Here is a 23,940-nt window from a genome sequence, read left to right as displayed (position 1 = left end):
CTGAGCTGAGTTTAGGAGTGATAAAAAAAATCTCACAACATTTTTCCAATCAAACTCTCTTAAGGACCTTGAATTTGCAGTGGTAGCCTGAGAATATAAAACATTTCTATTTTTTAATCTATAATCAAATAACTTTTGTGTAGCATAAAAATACAGTTCGAGTCCAAAGCTTATTCCTTTCGATGTCCAGTGAGGCTGAACTGGAGTCTTTGCTGGGTTGATTCTGGACCCCGAGCCTCATGTTTGACACCCCTGCTGTAATCTTTTCCTATGGTACGCACGTCTGAATCCCAATCACAGTTTTCATAATTCCCTGTTCCAAAGAGTTTATATTAATTTACAGCACCCATGCAGTCATGATAGCCAGCTACATGTTCGTGCAACATGTTTGTGCATCATCTGTATGTTTGAGCTTAATGACACACAGATGTAAAGAAAAATAAAAGGCGTTTGGTGGTTTGTCGTGTCATCTCTCGAGTGGGTCTGGTTCTGCTGGAGTGGGCGGGACTTGAATCCTGGCTTCGATTCGCGCTCGCTGACTCTTTCCGTCTAATCAAATTAAGAGTTGTTTTTTTTGTTTCACTTTTCATTAAGAGCAGACTTGGATCTGACTGAGGAGCAGCTGCGTGTTATAAAACCCAGCAGCAGGCATGTTGGGCCCAAAGGAAGGCAGATTAACATATCGTATCCTTGTGCGGGAAGCAAGGTCACCCCGCTCAATACATCATATCATCCACCTCTGCTCCCTGCATCACTCCTGCTCTTCTTCCAGATGGCATTAACAGATGAAACCATCGCAGAACTTTCATTATTAACTACCTGCTCCGCATGAAGCAGAGAATTAGAGGCAACGCCCCACATGCACCAAAATATTCCCTTTCTTCTGGATGCTCAGATATTCCTTTCATTTGCTGCAGGATATAAACAACATGAAATAATCTGCTCTTATCTGCAGTTAGGAGGAATCTTGATGAGCTGCAATATTCCCTCATTATTCAGCATCCTCTTCTTAATATATTCTGCACTTCATTTGGGTTTAAAAGGAGTTTAAGGTTATACAAGAGGACCTTCTCGTGAGGTAAGCCTTTCATGTTCTGGTCAGGTTACAGTCGGCAAAAGCAAACTTTGGAAATGTTGCTTAAAATCTGTCTAAAATTTTGATGTGAACATACGGCCACATCCTCACCTTTGTTAGGCGACAGGCTCCAATAACTTCCATAAATCACCAGTGACACCACACAGGAAAAGACTCAGCCTGTTTCATATCAATTAATAAGTGTCACTTTGCCTCTTCCCCCTCCTTTGTCAATATAATAACGATGACGGCCTCAGGATGCTTCGAATGAATCTCAGAATCTTAAAATCACTTTTCCGAAGACCCAGTTTAGAGATGTATTCCAGTATTTTCCTCATTTTCCCATTTCTTTCTTCAACTCATAGATCAACTATGACTTTCCTTAGATATAAACTATCTACAGATGTGCTCCATTATATTTCATTTCCAGCTGTGACAAAAAAACTTCTCATTGCATTTTTTAGTGGTGGGAACTGGTCTTACACTGGTCCCAGTTTCTAACTAGTGCTGTAATGGTGCTGGTATTGCTGGTTTAACTAAAGTGCCTCTAGAAGCCTCTTGGTATCGCATCGTGGCTGCAGTTTGACAGTAATTTAGAAGCTCTTGTCTAAATATTTGGAGAAAAGAGACATAACTTTTATTTTGATCTCTGTCACTAGGAGGAACTACCAAATACTGCAGTTCCTTTAATGTCCACTAGAGGCTCCAGCAGTAAATCTGCCCCCACAGTCTGCTACAAAAACAGTTTTAGTCACTTTAGTTTATTTCTTAAATTTCTTTCCTTTTTTAGGGGTGCGGCCTCTTGGTGAGACCCTGAACTGGACCTCTGGACCGTGTTTGTGCTGTTGGAGCCTTTTGGAGCATTTTTAATGACATCATCTGTCCAATAATATGGCCGCTGTGAGGTGACTAACAGGCTGTCCAAGGAGGCTGAGCACCAGTTATAGTGAGTAAAATTTTATGAATTTGACTGGATGTTGATTAGCACCAGGTAGCAGGTATCTGTGTCTATTTGCTGCATCCATACGTCCAAGGATCTGACACGCTACTCACAACAGCTAACATTAGCTTAGCCACCCTCTGGTCCAAATACAGAACTTCTGTATTTTAAAAACAGAAAAATTTTAAATTGTTCGGGGAAAACGTGAAAGATGAAGTTTAAAACTATCCAAGGACTAAAGTCCAACTTTTATATACAGTCTATATATTTAACTGTCATCTCCTGCTACGTTTGGTAAACTGAACATATAAATAAATACAAACTCTTTCCTCTACAATGACAGCAGTAATGATTGGAATCTTCTAATCACAAGTTTTAAAGTGCTTGGAGTTGTTTTTATAATTAGACAGAGGGGTTTGTGGTAAATGTAGTTTAAAAAGCAAAACAAAAATGCAGCTATGTTACTTTTGGAAGATTGCATCAATCTTACCTGCATGGTACCACAAACTTCAGCACCAGTTGTAATTACAGAAAGGGGTCAAAGGTTAGTCCACATGACCTTATTTAAGGTAGTATGTCCCAACTCTCTGCATACTTGCTGCAGTAGAACGAGCTTTGGAAAGGCAGTTGCAGCCCTGCAGTCTGGCCGAGCAGATGTCACAGTTTATGTGGGACATTTTTATTCAGCCGATGTCCCACATTTTGATCGGCTTCAAAGGAATTTCACTTTCCTGCAGTGAGTTTTATTTCCTGATGGATGTGAAGGAAGCAGTAAAGAAGAAGTTAACCTGCGATTTGCTGCTTAACAGTGAAAGTTGCAGATCACCATGAAGTGTTGAGCAGATTCCAGATGGATACGATGGAAGATACCACAAAGAGAATCAAGTGAGCAGGAATACTGAGACACTGAGTTTTGTCAGATGCATCCTGCTGACCTGACAGAGATAACTGGAAGCAGGAGATGGCCGTTAGAACATTTATGGAAGGCTTCCAAGCTTGAGGTTCATAGGGTACATCTCAGGGAATCAATTTTCTCACTTAACGACATGATAAAAAATGATTTGCTAATCTAATAGCTTCAAAAAAGAACAATCCCAGAGTATTGGGAATTAAGAACATTGTCTCTCCTGATATTCCTCATGTCTATACTAAATCTGATTGTAATGACTTTTTAAATTATTTTGTTAATAAGGTCGCTGCCGTCAGGTCAAATATTTCTCCATCATCCTCCCAGTATCACACTTGCTTACCTCTGATACCTGCTCCTCTTTTACTCCTGTTACAGGACATCAGTGTCTGCTTGGTCGGATGAAACTGACTTCAAGCCACCTTGATGTACTTCTTCGTTAGTGTGTTTGACTCTATTGGCTCCTGCATTCTGGAAATAATTAATACTTCTCTTTATACTGGCTCAGTTTCCAGCTATTTTAAACAAGCTATTGTTGAACTAATATTAAAGAAACCAAATTTGGACCCATCTCTTCCAAGCAGTTACAGGTAGTTTCCAGTCCGGGTTCTGCAAATTACACTCTACTGAAACCGCTTTACTTAAAGTGTCTAGTGACACTGATGGCAGCAGACACTGGAGAGTACACCGTTCTGGTTCTGTTGGATCTCAGCTCTGCTTTTGATACTGTTGATCGCAGCATCCTGATAAATAGGCTGAAGGACTTGTTTGGGATTACTGGTGTTGTTTTAAATGGTTTATGTCGCATCTATCTGAGAGATCTTTTACCGTCTGTATGAATCATGTGTTGTCTGAAACATCAGTTCTGCCCTCTGGGGAACCTCCAGGATCTGTTTTAGGTCCAATTCTCTTTTTGCTGTATATCCTCCCTCTAGGCCACATTATCAGACGTTACATATTTCTTATCATCTCTATGCTGATGACATTCAGTTATAGTGTTCTTTCAAAACTTCTGAGTTTTAGAAATTGTCTTGTTTAAATAATTGTCTGTCTGAAATCAAACAATGGTTAAATGACAGTTTCCTCCAGTTAAATGCAGATAAAACAGAAACTTTGATTATTGCACCTGATCACATGCTCTGAGAAATTAAGCAGCATATCAGTTTTTTAGACCCTTCATTTCAAGTTCAAGTTCAAGTTCAAATTTAATTGCCACATGCAGTGGCAGGTTTCCCTGCAGTGGAATGAACCCGTCCCCCGACCTTACACACACGACACAGACATCACATGGGGATACAAGTCAGAGAACGGTTGCACTACAGAAAAACCAATGAAATATACACTACAATGGGAAAGTACAAGAGGAAAAAAGAGACCTCTACTCATTCTGGGCTACAGGAGGACAGCATGAGAACAGGAAACAAAAAAACTCCTCTGCACAGAAAGCACATAAATGTCCACAGTACAACATTATAGAGCACGTGACCAGCAACAGGGTCGGGTAGGGGATAAGGAGTAATCCCAGGCAACACAGCAGCCATCCTGCTGTGTTATTTTCAGTCGCGTCTCAGAAACGTAGCTGTTATATTTGACAGTTCAATGTCTCTTGAGAAACACTCTAAACAACTTGTCCGGAACTGTTTTTATCATCTAAGAAACATTTCTAAACTCAGACTGGTGTCAAAGGCAGAACATGAGATGATTCGTGCTTTTATCTCTTCTCGTTTGGATTATTGTAACGGTCTTTTTACGTGTCTCAACAAATCAGCTCTGGATCGCCTTCAGTCTGTACAGAATGCAGCGGCACGACTTTTAACTGGTACAAACAAGAGATCACACATTACTCCAGTTTTGGCTTCTCTTCATTGGTTGCCTGTAAATTTTAGGGTTCATTTTAAAATTTTAGTTGTAACTTTTAGAGCTCTGCACGGTGAAGCTCCCCAGTATATCTCTGACCTGCTGAAACCTCATGCTTCATCCCGAGCACTTAGGTCGTCAGGTCAGAGGTTACTGGTGGTCTCATGTACTAACACGTGGGGATCGAGCTTTTCAGGCTGTGGGACTCCCTGCTGTTGTCTTTACGTGGTCTAGACTCCATCGACTCCTTTAAAAAGCAGCTGAAGACATTTTTATACAAACATTTTTTCCACTGTTTTATATTATTTTATTTGTATTTCTGATTTTATTCTGAAGCACTTGAAATATCCATCCATCCATTCGCTTCCGCTTATCCTTTTCAGGGTCGCGGGGGGCGCTGGAGCCTATCCCAGCTGTCACAGGGCGAGAGGCGGGGTACACACTTGAAATATGCTATATAAATAAATTTTACTTACTTACTCCTTAGTAGTTAAAAGAAGTTTAACAGTTTCAGGGATAGAAAAAGGGAATAAAGAGTATATGCAGGAAGAAGAAAGAAACTTCAGCTTTTATCTTCAGAGAGAGTTGGAAACGTCTCCTTCAGATTAAAATCACAAGGTAAACACCAAACCTGTAGCCTCCACTGTTCACTGTGAGTTTATTTCATGTTTGATAGGTCAAAATGACCATGCAGCGTTGGTGACGTGTCCCACTCAAACACGCTTGTCATTGTCATTTTAGATGTGAACTCATAACACACAAGGACACAGCACTACAGTCGTCCAGGAGGTGAGAGGTGATAAAAAACTCCAGAATTCACATGAATCGCATTTTTCTTAGTGCACCACAGGTAAAAAACCCTCTGAAACAGTGAAAGAGTCCAAAAACGAAAGTGTGTGTGTGTGTGTGTGTGAACCAGTGAACAGGTGGGGAGCGGCAGGGAGTGGCGAAGCTGCCTAATGACCATCATCACTCACCTCTCTCCGATGCCGGGGCCAAATCAATGAAGCTCCGACACTTCTCACCTGAGAGGAGAGAGAAAGGGAGAGGAAGGAGAGAGGGAGATGTAGATGTAAAGAGGGAAGAAGAGGTGGAGGTAACAAGGTGAATCAAGTTGGGAATAAAAGGAGGGGGGGGGGAGCAGGTGCAGAGGATGAGGCGATTAGTGGGCAGGAGACAAGGATGGAAATGAATGCATAGGGGGGAGAGAAAAGGATAAAATGAACGTTAGTGTGGTGGACTGATAAGAACTGAAACCACATCAGGCTCACAAATAAAGACACAGTGACTCCTCAAGATGATCCTCTGACGTTAAGCTGCACACTGCCAGGCGTTATTAAGTAGTTTTAAAAGCTGTATTAGTCACTTTTATTTGCTTTTGTTCCGTCGCATTAAACAAAAGATGTTTAAAGCACAAAGCAGAGAACTCAGTTAAATGATTAGAACGATCTGTTGATCCATTTTCGGACAAAAATCCACAGTCACCTCCTCCACCATTTCTAAGGGGACACCAAGGTGTAGCCAAGACACCCGATCTCTCCGGCAGTCTGACAAAACATCGCCTAGATGTCCTCCATTGTTGCGTTATGTCATGGGTTTCTCGAATGTATGTTTGTCACAGTTTCAGATCATCAAACAAATTCAAATATTAGACAAAGATAACAAATGTAAACACAAAATGCAGTTTCTAAATTATGGTGTTTGTTATTAAAAGGAAAATAATCCAAACCTTGTGTGAACAACTGATTGTCACCAACCCGTCATAACATAAATTAGCTGTGATGTATCACATCAGTTTCTAGCCACACCCAGGCCTGATTACTGTCATACCTGTTCACAATCAAGAAATCACTTAAATAGGACCTGCCTGACGAGGTGGAGCAGACCAAAAGATCCTCAAAAGCCCGACATCACGCCAGGATCCAAGGGAATTCAGGTACAAATGAGAAACAAAGTAACTGAGATTTCTCCGTCTGGAAAAGGTTATAAAGCCATTTCTAAAGCAGAGGGACTCCAGCAAACCGCAGTGAGAGCCAATTTCCACAAATGGCAAGAACATGGAACAGTGGTGAACCTTCCCAGGATTGGCCAGCTGAAGAGAATTACCCCAAGAGCGCAGCGACGACTCATCCAAGAGGTGACAAGAGACCCCAGAACAACGTCCAAAGAACTGCAGGCCAGAGTTGTAACTTTGGCCTGCAGTTCACCATAAGAAAGGCTACGTTCACACTGCAGGCGAAAGCGCATCAAATCCAATTTTTTTGACCCTATGCGACCCATATCCGATCATGGTGTGACAGTGTGAACGGCACAAATCCGATATTTTCAAATCCGATCTGGGTCACTTTCGTATGTGGTACTGAATCTGATACATATCTGATGTTTCAGAAAGCTGCTGTTTGATGGTCAAGTCGCATTAAATCCGTCTTTTATGTCACTGACAGACAGACAGACGCCAATTATCAGCGCCCGAGAAGACATCACGAGCACTTCCTGGCCATCCAGTGTAGATGTCAGTGAAACTATTGGGAAGACAACGTTGGAGAAATGTTAACATTTTATTTGTACTGTATAATCTGCAGATTCTGACAGAAATCTGCAACTATCCTTTGAAGCAGCGCTCCTCTAAAACAGCAATAAGGATCATTATTAGGTTGTTTACATTATTATGTAAATAACAAAATAACTTAAAGCAAAAATTGGGAAACGTGAAGTCCGAAGTCTTTACATTAAGGCCATCAGTCAAACAATACTGTTGCTCTGGGTCTAAACAGAGCGCGTTGTGTGTGACGTCTTCTTTTGCGCATGCGGCCGCTTTGAGCGTTCACACTAGAGCACGTTTGCTGTCGCATTTTATTTGTAGTGTGAACGAGCAGACAAAAAAATCGGATTTGATCAAAAAATCGGAATTGAGCATTAAGACCTGCAGAGTGAACGTAGCCAAAGAGACCTGGCAAAAATGGCCTGCATGGCAGAAAACCAATGCTGAGCAAAAGGAACATAAAGAAAAATATCTGGATGATCCCCAAAACTTTTGGGAAAATATTCTGTAGACTGACGAGACAAAAGCTTAAGTTTTTGGAAGGTGTGTGTCCCATTACACCAAACCATAATAGACCAGCAAGTCCACCTCCGACTAGGCCGATCCAGAGTCTTCACTTTGCTTTTCTTAAGCCACTCAAATGACCTTTGAAGGCGGCTCATGTGTGGCTGAATTATAACAATTCTGCAAAGCTGAATGGGCCAAAATTCCTCCACAGCTGTAAAAGACTCGTTGCCTCTTATCATGAATTAAAACTGGTAACAGCAGGTGGTTAGTTTGTGATATTAGTCATTACTCTGACCTAGATTTACTGCTCTTGTATTAAGGTTCGTCTCAGTGGCAGGTGGGTCACAAATTAGCCTTAACGCTTTGCATATGACTGGGAAACATTAGCAATTTATATCCAACAGCATTTGTAGTTTATGTGTTTTTGAGTACAGTTTTTAAGGAAATGCTTCGCTTTCTCTTGTATTTTGATCAGAGTGAGGGTTTCGGACAGGGTGGGCTCCATGGGATGTCAGAAAGAAGTGAGTACGGTCATTGGCTGACTAATTGTCAATCACAAGTTTGTCATGTGATTAAACTTCTCTTGCTCGTGGTTGCTAACCTTCATAACTTTGTGATGTGGAGCGATACTGAATGTGTAAAAAAGAAAAAGTGTGACTCTTTCTCAGATTGTTCTAGTTTCGAGTGTCCTCTTGGCTTCATTATATTTCTTCCTCACACACTCGGGCATCGGTGAGTTCATCAGAGCTCACGGGACCCTGCAGGTCGCAGATCAGCAGCCACAACACAAGCTATAATTCAGCCCGTGCACGGTCACGGGCAGCAGGCGGGCCCATCTATAACCAGCCCAAACACCGACGCCCACACACAGCAGATGAAGACACACTCTGTTTGATCACACTGATGCTGAGGACGATTTAGGTTTCCTGTGGTGAAAGAAAAAGAACAGAAACTCGACGTCAGTCCTGCAAAAACTCTCTGAGATTCTGGAAGTCCCGTTAGCTCAACGGTGCATTCAGAAGAATAGCTTTTATGTCTAATTTGTACTTTTATTCTACAGTTACAGCTCACATGATTCCTCTTCTAACATAGAGAGCAATCGGTGTTTGGCCTAAATGTGGGCCGCAGTCAGACTTGGCTGACAGCTATGATTCAGGGTCGGTCTGGCTGACTAAATTTAGCCATAGCTTCAGCTCACATGGACCAAATTTCAGGTGTTCTTTGGCAATTGGGTCACCTCTTAACCACGAAACACTTACCCCTGTCAAGCCCATCTCATGACTAATGGGCCATTTCCACTTCTCCTATAACAGAGTGAAAACGCTGCTGGAAACGAGCCGAATAATGACCCTTAACCCACTCCTTCCTGTTACCTGTTCTCCACCTGAGCTTGTATCCTTCCTCTGTTCTCGCCTGGCTTCCTGTTGGGAACTAAACTGAAATAAGAATAAATGTATGACTGTAGCTAAAATCAGCTCTCAAGCGCCTGTTTGGCAGAATCTGAAGAGGATGCTCATATTTCATCTTTTCAAGGTTAAATGTGAATTTGCTCACACCTTGGTGAACTGAAGTGAAGCTGTGATGCAGCCAAAAGGTGAGCGTCTCAGCCTCTGATTAGGACATGAATCTAAAATGTAATTAAAGAGTGAGCGGGCTCGTCTGTGACCTGATGACAGGACTAACAGCACAATCAGTATTCCTACGCCTTCCTGCCGCACACAGAAGCCCGCGCTGCTCTAAAATGTCAATTATCAAAAAAAAAAAGAGAGAAAATCACGCTCGCAGTCCATCAGGCTGTAATGAAACAGATCCATTTAAAGAAGCTTCAGGTGTCTTCTCTTGTAATTTTGGTTCACAGTCCCGGCTCTCACTTTTGCACCACTACTTTCATTATTCTCCCTTCCTGCAGCCGGCAGCTCTGCAGACTGTTTAATCAATGATCCGATGTCATTTGGGGGTTAATTGCAGCTGTAATGAGTATGAATGCTTTTGTGAAACAACACCTAATGTGCCATTACTTCTACATTTAAAACCAACCGTATGAACAAATGAACATAAAGGCTCCAGTCTCATTTGTGCTGATCCAACACCGCAGTTCAAAGCTGGACGTGCCGAGTGATCGATGGACGTGACTGAGAAACTGAGGAACGCTGCACAGTCACACAATTATGACTTGCGTTAAAGCACGTCCTCCTTTATCTGCGATTTTTTCTAACTCTAATTGGATCATAAATTTCTAATTAACACCATGTTTAATTCAACAAGACTTCAAACCAGCGACTGAGACCATAAAGAAAGTACTTTATTAAATTCCTCTCTGCATTTAACCCATTCACTCAGTGAAGCAGTGGGCAGCCATTGGGCACCCAGGGAGCAGTGTGTAGGGATGGTACCTTGCTCAGGGGTACCTCAGGGTAATCGAACCCCCGACCTTCTGATCATGGGGCCACCACTCTACCTACTGAGCTAACGCTGCCCCGTCAGGAAAGTGTTTACTGGGCCCACAGAGCGAGGCACCGGACCAGTGGAAGCCCGAGGAGTTGCAGCATGGTGGTTAACTCCGTTGCCTCACAGCAAGAACATCAACCATGTGGCCTTGTTCACTTTTTCCAGTGTTTGCATGGATTCTCTGCGGTACTGGGACGTCCTCCCAGTCCAAAGAGATACAGTCAGTGGGTTTAGGTTAACTGGTGACTCTAAAGTACCCATCGGGTGTGACTGACTGGTTGTCTGTGTTGACTGGTGAGTGGCAGTGTGCAAGCTTAATGTTGTGAAGGATGGTGCTTTGGACTCAAACTACAACTTCTACCTAAACCTAATTAACTAACTGTGAGACAGAAATCAGGAGCAAAAGGAAAACACAAGGTTACACAATAAACCCAAGACTCAGGACACTTTGTCTGCAATGGTGAGACGCCTGCAGCATCAGTATTTCACACATTGCTCCATGCCAGAGTCCTCAGCAGCCATCCTGAGCCGTCTGTTTGTAACTGAATAATTTTTGTGCTCACAGATATGAAAACATCATCAGTCAGATCAGCTCCAAAGGTTTGGTGGATTTGCCTCAAAGCAACATTTTAAAGACTTTTTCCTCCACAGGTTATACTTCTATAACCCTTTGGTGGCCCAGATCAGGTTTGCCAGAGGTGGCCCACACATGGGCCAGCACAGGGCCAGCAGTGTGTCTGCAACTGGCCTTGTGCTGACCCACGTGTGGCCCAGATCTGGCAAAACTGATCTGGGCCACCAAAGGGCCGTCATTCTTTGCGGTATGTGGACCATGTGTAAGCACATTGTGTGGGCCAGATCCGGGCCACACCAATTTTGCTATGTGGGTTCAGTCTTTTTCTAACTGTGCTGTCCTGAACCATTAACCTGGCCTGTAGAGTTAATGGTCTTGGGTTTGTTTGCAGTTTCTCTGAGTATTACGCGCTCTGATCTTGGGGTGAAACAGGTTCTTCCTTCTACAATATAATAAAAAGAGAAAAGACATGAAACAGGCTGTTAAAAGGCTCAAACAGTGACAGCGAGGATTTCACAGAAAGGTCACGTCGATGTAAATTGAACTTTTTTACAAATTAAAGCCTCTTTTTGGAGCGGCCGACTCTGTTCTCATTACTGCTGTCACTGCGAGATGAGCTCCTTACGAGTCTGTTTGCCAGTCGTGCCAGATTGAAGTGATGTAATGAAGGGAATAAGCCTCGCTGAAGCTTTCCTGACGCCATGGCTGCATGCTTTCACTTAACCTCTTATTGCCTGGGTGCAATACAGCATGTCTGGATTCAGATGCGATATCAAATCATAGTCAAAAACGTTTAAAAGTTCAGTGAAGTCTGGATTGACGGCGAGACTCCAACATGAGTTTCCCAGAAGGGTGTTTGAGGAGAGAGCAGGGACAGTGAGGAGCAGCGGTAAAGTCGTACGCATCGATCAGCCCGAGCAGGCTTCGCTAACTCTGAGATTGGTCCCTTCTGAAGCAGCCCAAAGCTCTGAGACGATGGCTGTTTTTAAAGGAAAAAATCCCACTGAATCATTTATTTCCCTCCATGTGTCATTTTTCACAGTGGCTCCAAAATACGGACCTTTGATAGGAAAGCAGACTGATAAATAATTACTGTGTAGTGCTTGGATAAGTTTCACACAAGCAGAAAAGCTTGAATTATTAATTCAATTATTGATCTATTTTTAATAATAAGCTGCTGTAATATACGGATCAGCTGTGCAACAGGTCACATATAGCTCCAGCTCCAATGGGCACGTATTCCAATAATGAGCTCAGCGTATGTGCAGCCATCAAACACACCAACGTGGCTTGTTTCAGGTAGAGGATGGATTGGCCCACTTTCTAATAGAGCTACACTGAGCACAGCGAGTCCGCTTTACAACAATTACAAAAAATTTTTCAAACAAAAGAAAATATTAAAAGAAGAAAAATTAATTTTACTAAGTAATACTAATAACACACAACAGCATATTCAGTACTGGTGAACTTAAGGCCCATATGTTTGTTAGAGTATCATCAGAGATAGGTTTCTTCCTGTTAAAAGGGAGTTTTTCCTTCCCACTGTCACCAAAGTGCTGCTCATAGGGGGTCATATGATTGTTGGGTTTTTCTCTGTATCTATGAAGCGCCTTGAGGCGACTTTTGTTGTGATTTGGCGCTATATAAATAAAATTGAATTGAATTGAATTGAATTGAGATAAGGATCGGCGTGGTCATTTTAAAAGTGGATCCTACTTTCAAGTCCAAGGTGTGCTGAATGCAAAAAATAAGAAATTCATGACATTGTGATGAACAAATAAAATACTGTTGTTTTTTTCGGTGAAGCGTTATGATCGTGGCGTTACATGGAGCTCGAAGTGGTTAGTTTTTTTCAAAATGAGCTATCAGCCATCAGCAGCTATCACAATGGCACACAAACATTTTCTAATAATTTTTTAATTAGCGTGTTATAAAAGGAGCAGAGCCGAGCATCAGATTGAGGAACCTCGTCACCTGAAAAATTTGGAATAATCTGTGAGTCGGCCTGATCCCAGTATCATCCAATCTGTGATAAAAACATGGTTATCAGACATCGTGACACACACACACACACGCACACACACACATACATGCACGCACACACCTGTCCCTGATGAATGTCCTTACAGACACGTATTTATCACCTAAACTTCTGAGCAGAGTCACATTGGCAGTATTATAACTGTGCACCACGTTCTGGTTTAGTATGCTGGTTTATAACTATTGCAGATCAGTTTCACATTATAATTAAGCAACAGTATCAGACTGCTACCATGGCTGCACAGGGGCACCGACTGTGCTGTACCGTGTGTAAATTTGGCTCCAATATTATGTGTTTTGATCGGTTTGTGTCTTAAAAGCCCTTTTTAATGGTTTCCATAATGAATTTGTTCAAGTGTGTGTGTCTGTCTGTCTCACACATGCGCCCTGTAAGCTGGTACGTTTCTCTCAGCTGTGCAGACCGATTTGTTTAAGTTGTGGCTGTTCCCTCTCATCTGTTGTGTGCAGCTTCATCAGGAAGTTGCATAACTCACATACATTTGTAGAATTATATTATATCTTGGAGTCTAGTAGCTTAAAAGCAGGATCCATAAGCTGTAGACAGGCAAGCAGAACTTCAATCCCAAACAGGGAGCTCCAACAGAACAAAAACAAACACTTGAGTTAGCTGAGGTGAAGCCTATCAGACACCTGTGTCACCATTAACCTGTCAGTCCAAAAGACCACGCCCATAATAATGCAAACTTTATACAGAAGAATTCACCCTCGTACAGCTGTTATAAATGGAGAAATTATCTGTAGAGACCAAAACTGTTTCTGTATCAGGCTGTAAACGTGTTTATTTCTGCTGTGAAGTTGGACATTTGAACATGGGAGTCTATGGGGACTGACCTCTGCTGGACACTAGAGGTACTGCAGCTTTTGGCGCTTCTCTGTTGACTTCTTGAGCTTTCAGTGAACAACACGAGCAGCAACACAGAGCCCGAAACTGATAAAAGTGGTGTAAAAATATTATAGAGAATATTACTGCAAACAAAGGTAACCGAGAGTCTGCTTAAATCTGTGACACACTGTGTCATATTCACACAGTAATTATGTATAACGTACATGTAATTTTAATTAAGTCCTAACATCTTTGGAGGTTAGTCAGTGTTAATTAGCGATGCTCTCGGTGCCTCCATCACCTCCTCAGGATGATCTCATTCGTAATCCTCAAAGGTGATGCTAATAATGTGTTTTATTTCTGTAAAAACAAGCAAGCAGAGCGAAGTCAGAGAAGAAAAAGGAATCGATGGCTGAGAGAGGCAGTCACACTGTAAAATTTTATTATTATAACTCTCCGCTCAGCGATGCCAGAATGCCTTTTTATCCAGCACTGCTGGGCGAACCACACTGTAATAAAGATACAGGCCTTTAGCTCGCAGACCAATCACACTGAAAGGAGAAATTACCAGTTACTAACAGGCAATTCATAGTGAGTTATACTCAAACAGATGTTTGATTTTTTTTAAACAAAAACTCAGAAAAAATCCCATCAACAGCACAGTGAACACAGTCTGTCTGCAGACCGGGAAATAATCGATAGGGCTGGGCGACATGGCCTAAAATTCATATTGCAATATAATTTAAAGCATGTGCGGTAACGATATATATCGCGATATATTATTTTCTTCTGTATAACGTATTTTCCACACTATAAGGACTTAAAATCCTTTAATTTTCTCAAAAATCGAGAGCGTGCCTTATGTATGAATTCTGGTTGTGCTTACTGAAGCGCAGTTTTTGGCTTTCCCCATATTTCAAAAGTTCTTCATCTCTTTTCTTCATCTCTTTCTTTTACTGTCGCCTGGCATATTTTGCAGATGATAATGGTCGTAGCCGCTGCGATGCTTTCGACCAAAACAGGCGCAGCTTGATGACATCATCAACATGCGCTATCGTGATAGAGCGGTATAGTCAAAATCTCTATCGTTGGCCAAATTTATATCGTTTCTATCGTATATCGTTTCTATCGCCCACCACTACTTTACAGATGATTTGTGTTCTTAAAGACAGTTTTTGTCCTCTTTTAATTTTCCTGGACGGTGCTCCGACAGCACAAACACAGTCCAGAGGTCCAGTTCAGGGACTCCAGTTAGCTGAGGTGAAGCCGAGCAGACAGCTAGCAGCTACAGCCGCCTGTGTCGCCACCCACTAACCAGAGCTGCCATGCTCCTAAATTTATGCCTTAACAAAATCCAAATAGATGCATTATAAACCATTTCGTACGTACGGCTGTGATGGTCTAAAAACAATGAGCCATTACTGATTTTTGACTTCATACTGACAGTTTAACCCCATTCATCCACCTGGAGGTTCCCACTGGACTCATGTTAACGTACACAAAGTGCAAACACCTCATACCAAAACAATGCACCTTGAACCCACACAGAAGAAATGATTTTTACTCCTGCTTTGGTTAGCATTAACCTGATGTTAGCAACAGCTAATGCGCTACACGTGCAGACAACAGGAAACACTTGGATAAAGTGCAGCAACCTTTTCCCTCTCAGGGACCGGAGCAGCTTGTTATAATGACCCAGTGACACTGATGTTATTGCACTTAGTCTAAAGGTTCTGCAGCACATCTCGGCCACACAGCAAAGCTTCATCCCAACCTCTCCATTAAACTGTCTGGAATCACTGCAGCAGCCTTCATGCTGTTAAACATGTTAGGTTTATGAATTATGATCCACAGCCCCCCAGTACTACCACACATTAACAGGTTTAAGTCCTCTTTATCATTAACAACACAGGGAGAGCCAAAGAATGAGCCAAGATTCGTTTTATATGCATCACTAATCAGCAGCTCGAATCTGTGAGGAAAAAAGGCAAAAATCCACAACCCTTTGGTCCAAACATCAACTTCATCATCCAGGCCAAGCTGCAAATCAGCATGTGCTGCGTCACGCCAAAGAAGTCGTCCAGACAAATAAACTACGTATACTTGTTTTATCACAGTCGAGACAGCCAGCATCTCCAGTATTCTGAATTTGTTCCAGAACTGAGGAAACAGCTGAATAAAACATTGGGCTTGGCAGGAAATCCACCATATTTTCTGCTGCTGGGCTTTTCTGTGGAGTTCATCATCACTGGGACAGAAGAAAACACACACAAACTCTCCGGCTCTTCCCAAAGCTCCGCGCTGTGTCACAGGTGTTTGCGTACCTGATCTCAGGTAACGCTCTCTTTGGTCTGTTACGCATCAGTGCGGTAGGTTAAATGAGGAGGCGGGTATGATGTTGAATCTTTATCAGCTGATAATTAAACAGCTGGTGTTTGGAGTTGCTTTCATCATTATTCAGCCTCTGCAGCACATGTATAATATCTGCTTATTAATGTGGATTGTTTACATGGTTTGATTAAAGTCGGCACACGCTCAGTTCAGCCATCAGGACTAAGAGTGACAGGCACTGTAAACTTTTTTAAAAAGTGCAAATACAAACTATCAGCGTTCTTCAACTCAGTTTGAATCCAATCACCTCAACTGGCATCCTTCAACCTAACCAAGACGTTTTAGCGCCCAGCGCCTCAGTCACACCGGCCTACAGACCGGTCGGTGCACGGTGTTGGACTAAAAACATCCTCACGATTGTTTCGGTTGCTTGTAGGTTGCCATGGTTACCCACAGTTTTCATGGAAGACACCAGCTTTCCTGGAAAGCCGTCAAGGCCAGGCCAGGCAGCTGGACACTTAAGCAGGACCCAGTTCAGACGGGATGATCTGATATCGTCGTGTTGGTGTTGTTCCCAGATCATCATGAAAATGTTGTTCCAGGTTCAACATTGCAAGTGACCAATCACATTGTTGTGACGTTATTCTTTTGTGCACCAACCCATTCGTGCATTTATGAAATTCCAATGTTGCAAGGACAATATCAATTCTGCTTAGCGTTTATTAAAGGGTTAGGGTTAGGGTCCGTTGATCGGCGGACAAAGGCGGTTTCTCGCAGCTTAAGTACAGTTTTTTGTTTTACGCCGGTTTTTCCCGAAGTCGCAAAAGTATGACATCACAACATTCTGATTGGTCACTTGCAATGTTGATCCTGGAACAACATTTAGTATGATGATCTGGGAACAACACCAACACGACGATATCAGATCGTGCGTTCAGATGGTGTTTGGATGGTTCACAGAGAGTTGCTTCGAAGACAGTTTAAAAGAATCGTGAGTGTAATCTCAGAGAAAGGTGCTGGTTTGTTCTCCGGGAACTGTTTGAGGTTTGTAAGGAGGCTCTGCAGGCAGGTGAGGCAAGAAGGTAAGACTCCTTGAAAGAATCCTTAACATGGAAGTATTGACTCGGAGAAGACAGGTGAGCAAGTTCAGGTAAGTTTAAAGTGGGAATCAGACTTTACCCCAAGACCCAAACACTACAAACTGATTGCAGTGACACCAACTACATGCACAATGTTAATGAGACTAAAAAAAAACCTGATGCAAGCTGGAAATGGAAACTGTCGCCTTCAAAATAAAAGCTGCGTCTTTCGAAACGTGTTCATGAGAGTCCGCTGGGGAGTGTTTCCATGCAAGCTCCTGCTGAGGTTGGTGCACCACACTCTTTGCAAACAGTTTCACCCAGCAGCAACAGAGCAGTTGGCAAATACACATTTATCGATAGCAACAAAATTTAATCAGGCAAAAAGAAAGTGAGAAACAAAGCAAAGCAATTTTAGTGCAAATCCCAAAGTTTTCAAAGACAACAAATAATTTAGACTGGATGTTGGGATTGATCTAAAACACAAACAGATGAATGCAGAAAATCTTTGATGCAGCTTTGGGTTTAAGTCTAATAAAATGTGCATTCCTGTTGGTGAGAGCAAAAATATAAACACCCTGTTAAACAAAAAAGGTGCTGCTCCATCAGCAGCTTCTGTTCCAGTGTTGGTCTCAGTGTAAACATCCTGTAGATTTAATGAAGAGCTGGAACAAACCGATCCTTTCAGAATGTGAGGGGGGAATTTAACAAGCTTAAGCTTCGGGCCGTGACGGGATGCGTGTTAGTTCAATACTTGATGTGCTGGACGGGAGACTTTCTTCGTTTTGTACTTACTGAGATCTGAGCTGTCAGAGCTCAGTTTGAGTCGATGTATTAACAGAAAATTTAGAGCAGATTAACAGATTCAACCTTCCTGAGGCCGAATCTGCAACACTCCTGCTCACACCGTGCAACGCCGCTGAACAGCCACCAGGTGGAGCTCAAACTGACTGCAGATGTTAGGATAAGTGAAGCCAGATAAGAAAGTTATCCTGGGTATGTTGAAGTTTGTAGCACAGCCCCCAGATATCCAGTCTGTCACAGAGGAGAGACCTCTGACATCAAATAATGCAAAGCTCAAAATTAAAACTAACTAAAAAAGAAGCTTGTGTCTAATAAACTCATAAATGCTTGAGGAGATATGAGCGTTTAAGTCTCAGTTACATTAAACCATATTCATATATATTATGTATTAAACATGAATAATAGTTTTTAGGTGCTGTGATGTTTAAAAATGCTCCCCTGGTCTCAGCTTTCCTGTCCTCGATCCACCTTCTTATCGCAATAAAAGCTAAAAGACCACATTAAAAGCACAAGGGGGCGCTACAGCAAGAGCTTAAATACGAGTTTCTCGTTTCTGCTTCTGCAGAATTACAGGATCCCTCCCATGTGGGTTACTGGTGGTCATCAGTGAGGACTTAAGGCCTCAGGCTGAGCATTTTATTTCCTATTTGTCTCTGATGTGAAAATTCTCACAGAGAAATAAGGTTAAAAATGCATTCACATCCTGAACAAAGCCGCGTGCCACTGATGCAAATAATGATTCTTTACAGTTAAAGGATTTTAGAAAATCTGCAGTTTTTTTACACTTTAACTTCACAGATGCTGCAGCTCCTGCACGGTTCATTCATTCGCTCTGGACTTTAAATGTGGAGAAGAAGGGAAGCTCATAATATCAGTTAAACACACACACACACACACACACACACCTCTGTGTCCCTGAGATCTTTATTTACTTACACAGTTACAGGCTTGTACAGCGCACAGATCCACACACAGACTGTTTTGTCCTCTTCACTCCCACTCATCTCTGCACAGAACAGATCCTGTTTGTTTGTTTGTTTGTTTGTTTGTTTGTTTGTCTACAGCTTCTCACATGGGACAAAATATCAGAAACACTTACAGGACCCACAGAGGCAAAGCTCACTGTAGACTTCACAGCTAAAGCTCCAAGTAATGGGGATCAATCCGCAGCTGAAAGTAGTCCCTGACAAACAGAAGTTTCTCCTGTCTGGTCAAAAACTGCACCGTGGAGCAGTTTTAGGAAGTTCATCCCAAAGATGGAAACAGAAGGAAAGTAAAGAGACACTGGCTGAGGTAGAAACGGTTTTCTAAGAGTCTTGACAGATGTGGAAATGCCTCAGAGGAGTCTCACCGGATTATGTAAACACTAAGAACAATGCTTCAGAGTTATTGCCTCTTTTGGCAGAGGATACATTAGACCATCCTTTATTGAAAAGGTAAGGAGGTGACACAATCAGAGCATTCACAAAAACATCTTCCATTCAAAAGACCAGAAGTTAACTTTGACTTATTAAAACCTGCTCGTTATGAAGTTTGTTTCCCCTGTTTCCCCACTTTGTTCGGCAGCTTTAGAACTAACCTTTACAAATACAGGCCATTTACCATCTAACTGTCATGAGGCAGAGTGCAGAGGTGAGGCAGGATAATTCAACAGGAAGCAGCTGATAACAAAGTTCAGGAAACAAACTGCTGGAACTATAAATCTAAAAACACAGGAGAGGAAAACCAGGAGATTGGAGAGGGCAGCACCTCCTCAACACACCGTTTGGATAACATGGTTACAGCAAAAAGTCCCACTGATATGAGCTTCTGTGTGAGGGCGTCCAGCACATCACCTGAGCGCCTCCTCACTGTGGACTGAGGGAAAATAAGCGATTTGAAGACCTGAACTTTTTATTTTTGAGTTTTCCATTAAACGTCTCATCAGCAGGAAGAGAAAATGTGTTATTTATTTATTTATTTTTACCTTTATTTAACCAGGAGGTTCACAAAGAAACCCAGCCAAGACAGCAGCCATGATGCAAACATGCTAAAAATGCACCAATTACAACAGAAAATTCAAGATTTACAACAATTTATACAAAATACAAACACCCACAACAAAACCCACCAGAGACCTCAGAAGAAAAACATTCACATCTCCTTCACTGCACTGATGCTTTTCAGTTCAGCAGCAGGTATGCTGGATGTGTTTAAGCTGAGATCTTTCTGCTTTTCTGAGGAACGAACCAGAGCAGAGAAGAGTATGGAGGTAAACGAGGCCGTCAGTCATATTCATCACCCAGCTCTTCACATTTATCCAAAACAGTGTGAATACATCATGTTTGCACAGAGCAGACCCACACCAGCATCATCCACCATCACATGAAAGGTTAAAGTCTCAGTGCAGCCACACTCTCTGTTCCTAACTGATGAATTTCCATCTACGATTACTTGACTTCAGACGTGTTTGGAGTGAAGATTTTGTGCTCCTTTCTGACACTAACAAATTCCCTGAATTCTGTCAACTTTGATCTTTATGACAAGAAGCACAGGCCGAAGAAAAAGCATAAAAATATTTATTTTCAATGTGAATCTAAAAATGTTTCATTTGTTATCCTGTTATTGAGGGAAACGGAGATTTAGAAGCTCAATTTCTGCTTGAAAAATGAGAGCGCATTGATTTAAATTGTCCACATCGATCAGCGTGCAATGAGTAAGAGCAGTGTGCTCTGAACGCACCGCATCCTATCATTTTAAATTTCTGTCCAAACTAAACAAACATCAGTGCGGCTCAAACTCGAAGTGAAAACAGGTTTTACGCACAAACATTTTCCTTTGGTTGTGCGTAAAAATGACGTGACTGGCCTGTTAGCTTTAATTTCAGGGGGGACATTGTCTGACCTGTTACTGCAGGTGAGCTAAAAATAAAATAAATAAAAGCTGAAGTGAAAAGGAAAAAGTATTCCAGATACTTCACACTCATCTTAAAGCCGACACTGCTCTAGTTTTATTTTCTCTTAACAACTTTAAGCGACCCCAGAATCTCCTCAGCCTCTCGGACTGATGGACCCACCTGACTCGTGGATGTTCTCCTCGCAGGAGTACCAGATGCCCGTATGGAAGCGGCGGAAGAGGAAGCGGTCGTCCCCGGTCTCCCAGCTGTAGTGCACTTTGTTCTGGTCCGTCTCGTTCACGCCGTAGTCGATGCAGTTGTGGTGCCGCTGCTTGCTGCAGTTGGGCTTGGGGACGCGCTGGGTGCCCTCGCACCAGTACGTGGTGATGAAGGCGGTGGTGGAGAAGAACAGGGCCACCAGGTTCAGACCCACCGACAGCAGCGCGCGGCATTTCCGCGTCGTCTTCATGATCTCGGAGCGAGCGGCCGCGTCCCCGCAGGCAGCGAGAAAGTTCATCCAAGAAGGAGAGCGAGGAGGTCAGACGAGGAAGAGCGGCATGGCGCTGCGAGGACGCACAGAGAATTACGCGCGTGTCCTCTCTGTGCCAGCGTGTCCTCAGTGAGGAGCTCCGGACCCAGAATTTCAATCTTCCATCAGCGTCACAACTGAGAGCTTCCGGCCTCGGAGAGGAGACGGGGAGCTGCTCCTCCGTCACAGAGCAGGAGGCTCACTGAGGAGACGTGATGCTGAGAGCGGAGCACCTCTCTCTCTCCTGCGCTCCCTCCCTGCGTGTGCGTCATCACAGTGACCGGTCACCCAGACAGCTCACACCTCAGCCACACCTACTCCCGTTTTCCCTTTTAGAAATCAGTCATTTTGGATCTTTTGGTATTAAATCTGTGACTCTTCATGGGGGCGTTGAATCCATCACAAAGAATCACAGCTCAAACATGACAGCAGGTGATATGACATCATTTTGTTTGATGCTACCTGCATCTCCTCTCCACCTTCAAGGTGTCCTGCGAAAGTCAGAGATCTAATTTTAGTCTCGTTTCAGAGACAAAGGCTCACAGATGCCAACAGACTCAATAAACTGATAAACGTTTAATGACAACGTGCATTAGGAGCTTGGAGAGGTGAGGCTCCAGTTTGGGACCACTGTGTTTCACACTTTTGTGAATTTTTTCCTCTGGCTTATTTTGTTAATTTACTCTCTTAGTTTAATTTAATCTGTTTTGTTTATTTATTTAAATCATTTTATTTATTCATTCATTTTGCTTTCACTTGACCTTCCTGGTTGACACTAGAAGGTAAAAACTGCATAAACATTTGGTTTAAGCTCTCCAAGCGCCTTTGGTTTGAGGTTAAAAAAAGTTCTGGCACCGTTTCCCACCTCATCTGCAGGAACAGCTCGACAACCAACTCACAGTTAGTATCACTGTAACGTTGTAGAAGTGAGAACCCAACTGTGACAGCCAGTAACACAATGACCCAGTAAGGCAGTGAGTATGTAAACACAGTGTTACTGGCTCAATCCAAAACAAAATCCATCATAAATGGAAAAAACCCAAAGATGAGCTGATTTTTTATTATAAAAACTTTTGCATATCAAATGAAGCCAAGTTAAGTTTTACCTGCATATAAATGATGAGTATAACAGCCCCCATAAAAACATCTGCAAGGTTCAAATTTGATGCTTTTTAAGTGCAGTAGACGCCCACGTGACATTTCCAGGACTGAAAAACACTTTTAGGCTCTGTTACAAACTGTGAATGTGTCACAATGCAAAGGCAAAATCTCAGAATAAATCAGAATAAATATAATAATTTCACTAAGCAGAAGCATTGGTACCCTGGATGTTTGCTGTTTTCTGATCATTTACTGTAGAAAACAAGAAGAGCATTCTGGGTAAACCTTAAAGATTCCCTTGTGGGACGGATGTCTGCTCAGAAGATGTTAGTCTGACATGTTCTGAGCAGACACCTGGCAAAAAGCAGAGCTTTAATGTGCTCTAGAGCACATTAAAATTCTGCTTTTTGCCTACATTTTGATATCAGACTCAACTTCTAACCTTACTGTCTGTTTAACTGAGTCCTTACAGCGTCAGTCACAACCTTCCCTGGAAGAAGAATCTCAGCGACTTCGGTGATCCTGACTCGTTTCACTCAGGATGAATTCTAATAACTGGGACCATCATCGGGTTGTACTGTTCCAGTTTATGACCAAATACCTGCAAAGTTTCATTTGAGTTTGTTGCAAATAAAAATGTATCCACCAAAGAGACAGGACAACAAACAGTTCAAGAACACAAGGAGCTGCAGTCAGACATCAAAAACCCAGAAACAGTAAAAACACATCACAGAGTTCGATTCAACTTCTATTGATCCTCTTGTTCTTAACTAATTGTGAGCACTTTGGTCAACTTTGTGTCTTTTAACTGTGATAAAGAAAACTGATATTGATTGATATTGATCTTCTTGTGATTCCAGCATTTGCTTCAGTCTTTCTTCAGTTTTGATTATTCTTCACGATTTCTTTTGACAGTTTCACTTGTAAAATTATTTGTTTTGGTTTCAGTCCTACTGCTGATGATTGCGTGCACCTCCGGTAAGTCCATGTGTCGACACTCCTACTTTAGTCATTGTGTGTTCATTGTGTGTTAATTGTGTGTTAATTGCTTGAATTAAGAAGTTTTGTTTCCATTTGTTAGTTTCTCATTTTGTTTTTGCTGTTTTTCTTTATTTCTAAGTTCTTTAAAGTTACTCCTTTTGCACGATAGTTTGTGTCCACATCTACATATCTATCTACTAGTTGCTTTAGAAATTCCTCACAGTGTCTCATTATATGCAGATCGATCTCCACAGTTAAACAAAAACTGTTGGCAGCAGCTCAAGTAAAACAAAACCCTTTGATTCTCTGAGTTGAGACAGGAGAAAGAGAGGAAAATGACCATGTTTGCAGTAAAAAGTTCAAAGTGATGCTCTGATTCTGCAGGGCGTGAAGAGAGAGGCTGGAGGGGAAAAACACCAGCTACAGGAGATAAACAGCCACCATGTGACCGAGCAGTGGTGAAGAGTTGGTTTAAACACAAAAACAACTTGATTAGAGAGAACGAT

The 23,940-nt window shown here is 42.3% G+C and overlaps 1 protein-coding gene across 3 annotated transcripts in view; it reads right to left on the bottom strand.

Annotated features, from left to right (window-relative positions):
• The window catches only part of gsg1l (gsg1-like), a 36,788-nt gene extending 14,698 nt beyond the window's left edge, over window positions 1-22,090 (bottom strand). The window contains exons 1-2 of one of the 3 annotated variants that reach the window (XM_085157286.1): window positions 21,004-22,090; window positions 5,757-5,804 (exon numbers count right to left, since the gene is read on the bottom strand). In XM_085157286.1, coding sequence (XP_085013412.1) covers window positions 5,757-5,804; window positions 21,004-21,340 — 385 coding nt within the window. In that variant the 5' untranslated portion in view covers window positions 21,341-22,090. The remainder of the gene's footprint in view (window positions 1-5,756; window positions 5,805-21,003) is intronic. The other 2 variants (XM_085157284.1, XM_085157285.1) reach the window with 2 other exon arrangements.
• Window positions 22,091-23,940: the final 1,850 nt, after the last annotated feature.

Source organism: Neolamprologus multifasciatus, chromosome 4 (assembly GCF_963576455.1).
Source record: "Neolamprologus multifasciatus chromosome 4, fNeoMul1.2, whole genome shotgun sequence".
In the NCBI taxonomy this organism is placed as follows: Eukaryota; Metazoa; Chordata; class Actinopteri; order Cichliformes; family Cichlidae; genus Neolamprologus; species Neolamprologus multifasciatus.
The sequence above is the reverse complement of the archived record's forward strand: the minus strand, read 5'-3'. Positions and strand labels throughout refer to the sequence as shown.